The following is a 10,653-nucleotide window of genomic DNA, read 5'->3' as shown; positions in this document are numbered from 1 at the left end:
CAGCAGCGGAAGCCACGGCCGGATGTACGTCGCCGCCGTCGTACTGCAAGCCGACGAGATCCTCATCGCCGGCGGTATGCGGTCGCCGCCAGGCCCGTAGTTGTAAACTGGCGGCAGGTAAGGACCTCCGGCTCCACCACCGCTGCGGCTGTCGTAGGTCGGCGGTGCATAAGCGCCCGCGCCACCGTTGCCGTACGCCGGCGGCGCGATATCGTTGGCTTCGGCAGCACCGGTGCCGCGGCCGCCGACGATCTGCGCGCCCAGGAACACGGCGTCCGACTCCTTTATCCTGCACCGGAAAGCCGATCACAAAGCTGTTAGGTACGCACGGCTACACGCGTGTCGTGTATCTACGTTTGCTACGGTTGTTGATGAGCTGACCCGGAGGTGGGGAGGCAGAAGGCGACGGTGTAGTCGTCGGCGCTGCAGGTGAAGGTGCTGGTGCTGTCGTCGTAGGCGTAGCTGTAGGCGCGCGGGCACGCCATCTTGAAGACGGACGAGTACGACGTCGGCCGGCACGCCGCCGGGGTGCCGTAGGCGCCGCTGCAGCAGTACCTGTCCTGCCCGAACGCCTCGCACGCACTCCGGCACGCGATCGCGCCGCCGCCGTAGACTACCTGCAGCTCCGTCGGGCACGCTGCTCCATCCATCCATGATCCATCCACCCAGATCGTCAGAGCCGGCAATGGCGCGCAACGGCAAGGCTAGCATGCAGGAGATGTAGACTGGAGTACTTACATCGGTTGAGGTCGGCCAAGCAGCCGGTGGCGTTGCACGCGCCGGGCCCGCTTAGCGCGCGCGGGATGGCGACGACGGGGAGGTTGTACCCGTCGACGAGGCTCACGTCGTAGAAGTCCTCGCCGCCGCCCTTCCCCAGCGTGACCTCGAAGAGCGTGGCCGGCGGCGTGGCGCCGGCGCCGCGGCACTCCACGCGCCCGCCGCAGTCGCCCGTCTGGCAGACGCCGGCGCCGGCCGCGTCGAACACGCACCCGGTCCGCGCCCACATCCGCCCCGACCACCCCGCCGGCGCCGCCAGCCGCACCGCCTGCCCCGGCCCGAGCTCGAACCCCGTCGTGGACAGCTGCGGCGTGCCGGAACCGGCCAGCGTGCCCGGCCATATCGTGTAGGCGCAGTAGTTCGCTATGGTGAACTTCGTCGTCGCGCCCGTCGGTGCGTGCAGCCACAGCGCCAATGCCACGAGGAGACATAGCTTGCAGTGATGCCTTGGCTCTCCCATGGTGTGACTTGTGTATGGAAAAACCCGGCAGCCGACGTCGTCGTCGATGGGAGAAGGGAAAATGGGGTCACGATCGGAAGGAAGGAAGAAGACATTGCGAGGATGCTTACAAGATTTTAAAGAAGAGGAAGAGAGTGAGGGCAAGTGCTGCCATCAAGGCATCAACCATGCAGGGAAAGCTTTGCTTTTCTTGGTGAGGTTGGTTTGGCATGATGGGGGTGGCCTAGGGAAGAAGAAATAGGCATGCAGTTAGATAGACCCAAAGGAGAAATATACCTTGATTCCTGGTCAAACATTCTCTTCTCCTGTGACTCTCAAGGCTTTTTTTTTGCGGGTTTAAAGGAAGTTTTATTCCAAAGTAACAGGCTTACAGTCCGCTAATACAAGATTATGAATGAAGGGGGTGGCCGTTGCAACCAACAAGCAGTGCTACGAGCCGTTCGGGCATAATTGGCAAGACAATATGAGACCATGTTCTGTGATCTCAGGATCTTCACAGGTTTAAACTCCCTCTGCATCATGTAGTTCTTGAGCTCCCTGACCAATTGACCATTGGGTGATTTATCAAGTGAGTCATGTTCTGTGACTCTCAAGGCTTACTCGGCTTGATATCTTTGATGAGGTGTACAGTCTGAACCTGTTCATGCAAACTATGGCACCAAATTGGGCAGAGCTCAGGTTTCAGCTGGTGGGTGGGCAGGCAGGACAGGACACATCTCTCACAGTCCAATGCAGAAACGAAGATATTATCTTTAGCAATCACAAGTGTCATTCAGGATAAGAGCATGAAAATCCTGTGGTTTTTTATTTGGCTGCCAATTCAGTGACGTAAATTGGCTCTTTCTTTTACTGAATGAATACCAAACAGGTTTTTCAGGACCCCTAAGGAGCAGCTATTTGTTCAAATTATATATCTACTACTTCCTCCAAAAGTGGTCCAGTTTTGAACTAAGGTTGAAGGAGTAGTATGTTTTATTCAGTTTAATTTCGATTATCGGAATCAAAGTACAAGCCCTTTACAAACGAGCAGCGAGAAACAGTACAATGTTCCACATAATGACAACATGCCCTTCAGCTAAATAAGTCTAGAATTTTGGGAAGCTTATGACATAATTATTTTGAAGATGCTTTCAGGAGGCAACATGCATGTCATGGCAGTGAGACAACTGACCAATACAAGGAAGGAATCACACAAGAAAACATCAACACAAACAAACATCACAGGTATCCACAAGGATGCCGCAAGACAAGATGCACCTTTTTAAGTTGCACAATCAAGCAATATATGTCACCTTTGCAACCACATCAGATAAAGCATCGATTGGATCACGCAGCAGGAATAATCATACATAGATATCAAGCATATGTTGGTTCTCCGCAGATGATCATGGGGCACCCAGTTCAACACTTTACTTGAATTATTATTTGTCAACTTGAGCATCCAAAAGGAATGCAGAAATTGCATAATCCATTCAAAAGGAATCATATTAGGACACGGCATAGTAGACTGGAGACGGCTGGCTAACCCATGGTGCAGCAAAGGCTAACAAAGCAGAGTTACATGACGAAATTGTTGAAGATCATACAGTACGTGCTCATAATCTTATCAGAAGCACAACAAACAAATTCTTTTGTCTTGCAGCACCACTCAATATGCCAAAACAGAATCTATCACGCCTCCAACGAAGGTTCTGTAGGTGCTTCAGCATCACCTTCAGCAGCATTGGGATCATCGACAATCGTGACACCCTCAAGATCCAAGGGACGGCCTGTCATCGGATGAATGGGGTTCCTGTCACGATGTCCACCCTTCCGGCCCATAGCTAGCAACGGAGGCGGCGGCAGAACACCGGCACGGAAGAGGATACGCTGCACGGGATCTGATGGCTGTGCTCCAACAGATAGCCAGTACCTACAACAGAAGTATAGTTATATGGTGTCACTATAGCTGTATGATATCATGTGGTCTTGCAGGGCAGGCGCAAAAAACAGCATGGCATATTTGTAGCAAATACTCTCACTAAGTCTGCTATGGATCCAATCAATGATGTACTTGAAAAACCTGAACCCCTATTCAGCAAATCAATAATTCCCTTCTCCAATGGATGGAGGTAGCGACTGTATAACTGAATGATGCTTGTGAAATTAGCATCCAGTCAACTAGCATAGTCCAGCACCACATAGTTTTGCTTGTCTTTCCTCTGCTTTACCTACTCAACATACCCAATGATACAATGCACCGCCACAGAGCATTAGAACAGCCAGGCGCGAATTGTTTACGTTCCACAGAGAAGGCATAATCTATTTAGCTTTAACCTCTAAAATGTCCAATCGCCCATCAAAGAATAAGGCTACTGGGATGAATAAGCACTATATATATCCTTATTCACTAAATCGATAATTTTCTTCTCCGGTGGAGGGAGGCAGCAAGCGTAGAAGTGAATGATGCTTGCCAATTGGCACTATAATCAACTAGGATAGCGCAGCACCAGATAGTTTAGCTTGTCTTTCTTCTGCTTTACCTACTCAACATCCCCAATGATACAATCTACCACCACAAGGCATGTGAATGACAAGACTCGATTTATTTAGGTTTCAAAGAAAAGGCATAACTTATTTAATCAGGTTTATCCTCTAAAATGCCCAACCGGCCATCAAAGATTAAGGCTACTGGGATGAACAAACACGGTTACTACTCTATGTTACTTCTAGAGTAGGTGCAGCAAAAGCTGCAATGAGCAGATTTTTCTCCAAAAAGGAGTATAGCTGAACAATACTCTCTAAAATGAAAATCAGGAGCAGGCAGAACTCACTTGACCCGGTCGAACTTGAGCCCCATCCTCTTGCCACCATCCTTCCCTGCAGACAGCAACAGAAAAAGGGACACATTTCCTCATCAGCAATTCTTCAGTTAGCAGCACCAGAGCTCCCCACGCCCACGCGCAGAATCGCATCACAAATCCTGACCCAGACAAGCCCGGCCAAGCGGGGCTGACCCGGGTGGGAGTTGGAGGTGGGGCGCCGGGGATACATGTACAGATCGAAAGGTGGGCTGCCTCACCGGGGAGAGGGTTGTAGTAGCCGAGGACCTCGAGGTGCTTGCCGTCGCGCGGGGAGCGGCTGTCGGCGGCCATCACCCTGTAGAAGGGCCGGTTGCGGCAGCCGAACCGCGCGAGCCGGATCCGGACCACCATGGTGATGCTTTCGTCTTGGTCTTCCTCGCCGCCGGCCTGCGGTTCTCCGGGTGAGGGGTCGTGGGGGAAGAAGGGTTTTGGGTTGGGGATTAGTGCGTGTGCTTTCTCCTTCTGGGCTGGGCCTATCCATCTGTTGCGCGATCGTTGGGCCCGCAACGAGGCATTTCTTCTTAGCAGGCTAAGATTGGGCCAATTGATATGCCAGAATTAGATCGCTGATCGTCTACTAAAAAAAAAGTTCGCTGATCGATCCTAGTAGTAAATACCCCCTTTCTTCTAAAAAAAAGTAGTAAATACCCCCTTTCTAAAGTAAGTACCCCTTTCCTAAAAAAATGTAAATACCCCTACAAAGTAAATTTAAGCTTGATTGTAAAAAAAGAGTAAATTTAAGCTTGATTGTAAAAAAAGGAGTAAATTTAAGCTTGATTGACTACACTACAAAGTAAATTTAAGCTCCATTTATCATTTCCTCTCTCGAAAAATAAAGCTTCATTTGATCAATTCACATTTCTGCATAGATACAATTTATATATCTGACAGAGGTAAAACAGGTGACAGAACACACTAGAACACTAACAAAAATGTGCCAAGTACATAAGGAATCTCTGGCACATGGAAGAAAAGCAAGCCCGTAGATGGAGACACTCTGGTCTCTGCACCAGACATTTGAGAACATAACTTCTCACTCACTGCACTCAGTGTTCAGTAAGGCGCTCGACAGTTGTGACACCGCAGACAAGCGCCAAATCACCGATTATGCAGGATAAATCGACCAACGACCAGTGAGCGAGATGAGAGCGCGTCGTCTGGAGCCTATATGCCGCCGAGCCATAAGCGGCCGCCTTTCTGGACACTGCTCCCACTGATATTCTCCTGGTTGGTGCAGAGATGTTTTTCCTGCCCAAAAGATGAAAGGAACACATGAAGGGTTAAGCTTTGTCTAGGAATGAATGCAGCGGGGATGGAGTGGGGGAAAAGAAAGAACAAGAGACCTGAACTGTATCCTTGTTTGCAGTGCGCCTCTTGGGATTGTTCCTTAACAGACAGCGACGACGCTATTGTTGCTGTTGACCTGTTGTCTAAAAAATATCACAAATCCATACTGTGGCTTGTTTTTCCTACCTAAGAACACCTAAAAAGTGGACCAACCAGCAAGCAAACAGAGATTTCTTGCTACAACTGCAGAATCTATGTCAAGACTGAGAGAGATAGAATGCTCATCTGCATCCAATGTCTATGGCATCAAGGAATTTGCATCTGTGAAAACTTTTGGATCGAACTGTTCCCTGTTGGAAAAATAACAAGTCATCCAAAAATGCAGTCAATTATAATTTCAAACAAAGCAGTGAGCCAATCAACTCTTAATCTCATAACTTATGTAGTGAATAAGAAAAAATGTTCGCGAGAATCAAGAAAATGCTGATGGATGCCCAACTTTTCTCCAACTTTGACAAAAGAAATGTTGCATGATGCTTTTGGGATAAAAGTTGAATTGTACAAGATGACGCTTTTGATCAAATGAACATAGTAAAAGATAGCATATTCTAAGTGAAATAAAAAATATTATCGTTTATAGATTCGATTCATGACTCTATGCCAAAGGATCTGCTTATCCATAACTAGCATGCAAGCTAATTCAGTCTAATAAAAAGGCTCCATGCTTATTAGATAACACATGAGCTGAAAAAGACACTTAGTAGCAGCAGATAAGATCCAAACATCTAGGTTCTGAAGACATAACATTCCGTTTCTGTCTACAGCTTTAAATGAGAGATACCCAAGGCATAAATCTAAGTATTTTCTTTAGTCTTCTCTTCCTTCCCGTCTAATCTCCAAGTCAACAAAGATATCTACCACCTATAATTCCACAAACACATCCATTATTGTCCGTAGGTTTATGTATGCCACAAAATATCCATTGATGTCCGTAGGTTGATGTACCATTGAATAACAAAATATAAATTGATTTATGCCCCCCAGCATTACTGGACTGCATATTGCTACGAGTGCCACACAAGGCATATACATCACTTATCCAGTTATGCTGCTATAAATATCCATATTGAGTAAGCAATATCAACCTTGCAGATGTCGAAAAAAAAGATTTCATGTTTTCCTTGAATGATTAAAATGAAAGTGAAAGGACATAAACAATGCACAGTGCATACGGGTAGGATGGAAGTTCAGTATCTATTTTCTATGACCATGAAAGCTACTCTTGTGGAATGCTCTTATCTACAAGAAATCCAGGTACTTGTATTTCAAACCTCCCAGTGTGCAGCCAAGAGGAATTATGCAATTATATATCTCTGTTAGGTCTACTGTGAGTAGATGAATGCTTAGCTAACAAATCTTGGCAGTGGGGCAAGCATGCCGACAACAAGCGATTGCGTGCCCAAGTTTCTTACAAACAACTTTGATGTAAACGGCTACTTTAATTTAGTCGTTGTTTGGGTGATGACGTTGAATAATTTGATAACTTTATCAGTGAGACTCTGTTTGGCATTGACGTGATTCTATCAATTGGTCACAGAGAGTAGTTGCGGGTCAATTTCTCTCACGCATCCATGACGTAGGATTGATCTCTTCAACTTCAAAGAGCACATCAACAGGGGCAGAGTTTAGTATCATTATTTTCTACTTATGAATCAATCCACATTTTGGTACAAGCTCGCCACTGACAACAAAAGAACTTTCCTATCTATTTTCACTGTATCAGTTTCTCACACAATCAGATTCATAATGATGTAGTTACAAACATGACTGCCATGTAATTTCAAACATTAAGTGTTTCATAATTAGACTTCACTTCCATCAGATAAAGCCATTTCACAATAAACATAATTAATCCCATGCATTATTGCAGCAAACCGACGAGCATAACAAAAGGCAAACCTTTACTAGAAGTACAAAGTTGATTAATGATGTGAACCTTGGGAGAAGTACAGCGCAAAGGAAGGCTTGACTTCATTTGCAATACAACAATCAACAAACGCGCACATGACACAAAAGGCATTAATCACATTGCTTTTTGAGAAGGTTTGTAGACCGTTGTATCCCGTCAAACCAACATCATTTTACTGAGCCCTGGCTAGAATGAATCTGACAAAAATCCAAGAATGTAGGTGAATTATCACATGATGAGCATTTCTTATCTGAAACTGGGATTTTGGAGCATAATCCAACAACACAATTTTCTATCTTGGTGCTAGAATCACATAAAAATTGTACATGATAAAAAACGTGACCAGCTAAATACTGGCATGTAGAACCTAGATGAAGAACCTCTACTCTCCACCAACCCTTGTTAACCTTACTGCTTTCTTGTAGTACACAGTTAAACTAAGATGAGCATTAAGTTGTCACGGAAAGAACATGGTTGTTGCTTCTTTGACATTCGAATTGATCAATGGTGCATAAAACAAACGAATCCAACCAACAGAGAACATTGATAGGCTTACCTCATTAGGAAATGAATGTGAATGCTGTTGTAAGCCTGTGCCTCACTCTCTAGACAAGCCAGACTGCTCCTTTGGAAAACCAACCCGTTCATAACGTGTTAGTGGACAGTAACCATGAAGCTGAAGATATAATAGTGATTTAGTTGGCCAATCAATTATTAGGCCACCAACGTGAACAAACTCAAAAGGAGTACGACAACCACTGGTATCAAGGGCATGGCAAGTATCACCCTCAAGAGGAGAGTCTGCTTTGGTACGATATGTTTTTTCCTTGTTCGAAATCAGTAAACTGCACACTATTGAGGATCTGCCACAGATATTTCAAGAAGAAGAAAAATCATGAGCGCCAACGCACAACGAACAAATTACTGGAACAGTATCTAAAGATTTCAACAATATTCAACATGTCAATACAGCAGCCTCTCCCAGACACAGCGGCAGTCAATATGAGGTTATGTATATGTGTGTTCATAGAGACTATGATCGATCAGGGATTGTAATACTAATTAGCATGCAAAACCATAAATTTTGTTCTTTATCAGTTGAGGGAGGACTTTTTTCTTGTTTACACAAAGGATACATCCATCGATTTGCAGGACTTAGCTCAACATGCCCAGACTTGTTAAAAAATAAAACCATTATTCTATTATCTTTGCTGTATGAAATAACAGAAAATTGTGATCAGCGGGATAATTTGCAAATGCTGTAGGAGGCTGGAAGCATTGAAGATTATACTATATAGCAGTGATATGCATTGGTACATACAATGTACGCCTTTACAACACCGACTGCTGGATAATCTGTTGTAGATAAGACCAAAATAAGAAACATTATGATCACTTGTTCACTTGCCTATCATGATATTCCATATTTGCCCTACACAAATGAAAATTTCCTTCTTCATGACAGCATCATGTTGGATTAAGTAAAAGTATTATATATGAAGCTTCCAGCTATAATATATTTCAGTGTCGTTGTTCATCAGGTAACTCCAGAAACACAGCGCGGATCAGTATGGATACGGCAATGTGAACATATCTTCTAAGTATGCAACCTGCTAGCAGTCTTCTGATAAATATAAACTAGATGCGGAAGGTAGAAGCTACCTTTCAGCGGTCATTAGTATGTCTCATCACTAGCAACAAATAATGGTTCCGTACTGATACCACTGCATCTTCCCTGTGTTAGTTAAACTTCTTTTCTTGTACACAACCATCACCAACTTCCCATGATCGGGCAAACGAGAAGGTACAGTAAATAACCTCCAGCATTCTAGAAGTTTTAAATGGCTTGGTGACAATACACACATGCACACGATGCTAAACGAGATTGAGATAATCTTAAATCTAAATGAAACGCTGAGAAATTCATTAGTCAGTCATTTAATACTACCAAGCTGTTGATGTGTTCAAGTTTGGGCGAGCTTCGCAAGCATTCCTGTAATGCAAAGCAGTCAACTTAAACGTTACGTCTTGGCACCCTTTTAGGTAAGCGGCGGTTTAAAAGAATGTTATCCCATCCACACACTGAATGATGCAGATCTTGGCAGCGGGAAGAACGAGCCATCAAGGCCGGTAGAAAGCTTCCGCGTGCTTTCGTCCAGCAAGGCGAAGTGCTTCACAAGTTAATGGACGATTCACCTCACCTGAAGCCAACCCTGCTAATGTCAAATGGTTGGTTTGACACATACGAACTTTCGCTAACGACAACCGCGTTAGAAATAGCATCGCGGTCACGGGATGTTGTTTCAAAAAAGATTTCTTAACCAGACTCACACTCCAATTTGTTAACAAATTAACCTTTGCATACAACTGTCAATTTCCCTGAATCCTGCAATGCAGACAGGGTCACTGCACATGCCTTTTTCCTATCGCTGTTCTACGAATCTTCATGTGACACGCCGGGCAGCAAATCATCAGTCGTGTCGAAGGCGCAACCCTCCCCCCGCCCCTCGTTCCGGGAAAATTAAAAGCTACTGTGCGCAATCTGACCACTAGGAAGTAGGAACGACAGCAGCGGTAACAACCACGCACCTTTCAGCAGTCTCTCTTGACGGCGCGGCGGATCCCGCCGTCGTGTGGCCTCCCCCTCATGCGGGTGGTGCGCAGGCGCGCTCGCCAGCGAGCTGCTCCGCGCGCCGCCGCCGCCGCCGCCGCGAGCCCGGCGAGAGCCTGTGGCTCCGCCGCGCCGTGTCGATGTACGGGCTTTCCGAGATGGAGCGCGAGTTGGTCCAACCAGACCGAGTTCGGGTAAGACGGACCGGAAAGAGGAAAAAGCGCGAAAGCTTGCCTGCACGAGAGCGGACCCAGGCAAACCTGGCCAGCCCGTGGGCATGGATTTTCGGCCCGGCACGGGCCAGGCACACGGCACACGAATAAAAGGGCCGGGCCGGTCTTTGACCCGCCACGCAAAAAGGCCGATCCCCGAAACGAGGCCTTAAGGCCAGGCACGGCACGACCTTTTGTATTTTTAAAATATTTCTTTAGATTTTTAATATTTTTAGACTTTTTTGTTTTTTTCTTTTAAAAAAGAAATTGTGTAGACCGAAACGCAACCTGTGACAACCTTTTTATCTGGCGTGCCAAGCCAATCCTCCTCACGGCTAGGACTTCGGGCTGACACAACCCCTTTATAGAAGGGCCAACAAGGGCCAGCCCGACCCATATCACCAGGTTTGCACCCACACACGGCGGCCTACCCCAAGTGAGAGAGCATGCTTCGCTAGATTGTGAGCCTCGACATTCGAACTCCTAAACTCATG

The 10,653-nt window shown here is 46.1% G+C and overlaps 2 protein-coding genes and 1 long non-coding RNA gene across 3 annotated transcripts; all 3 read right to left on the bottom strand.

The window, feature by feature from the left end:
• LOC123104241 (pathogenesis-related thaumatin-like protein 3.5) lies at positions 1–1,441 on the bottom strand (the record flags this gene model as incomplete). Its single annotated transcript, XM_044526008.1, is given in 3 exon segments — positions 1–289; positions 382–637; positions 739–1,441. Coding segments are annotated over 3 exon segments (1,044 nt in total), but the record flags the coding sequence as incomplete, so codon positions are not given.
• Positions 1,442–2,619: 1,178 nt separating this feature from the next.
• On the bottom strand, positions 2,620–4,545 carry LOC123104242 (30S ribosomal protein S16-2, chloroplastic/mitochondrial). Its single transcript, XM_044526009.1, has 3 exons — positions 4,299–4,545; positions 4,051–4,096; positions 2,620–3,149 (listed from the first exon to the last, which is right to left on the bottom strand). Exons 1-3 carry the CDS (start codon positions 4,429–4,431, stop codon positions 2,909–2,911), a joined length of 420 nt encoding a protein of 139 aa, XP_044381944.1. The 5' UTR covers positions 4,432–4,545; the 3' UTR covers positions 2,620–2,908.
• Positions 4,546–4,874: 329 nt separating this feature from the next.
• LOC123104243 (uncharacterized) lies at positions 4,875–10,127 on the bottom strand. The gene is made up of 3 exons (XR_006450204.1): positions 9,926–10,127; positions 5,424–8,199; positions 4,875–5,328 (listed from the first exon to the last, which is right to left on the bottom strand). It is a non-coding gene; the product is annotated as an uncharacterized lncRNA (long non-coding RNA).
• Positions 10,128–10,653: the final 526 nt, after the last annotated feature.

This window comes from Triticum aestivum, chromosome 5A (genome assembly GCF_018294505.1).
Source record: "Triticum aestivum cultivar Chinese Spring chromosome 5A, IWGSC CS RefSeq v2.1, whole genome shotgun sequence".
Lineage (NCBI taxonomy): Eukaryota > Viridiplantae > Streptophyta > Magnoliopsida > Poales > Poaceae > Triticum > Triticum aestivum.
Note: the sequence above shows the minus strand (reverse complement) of the source record. Positions and strands in the feature narration are given on the sequence as shown.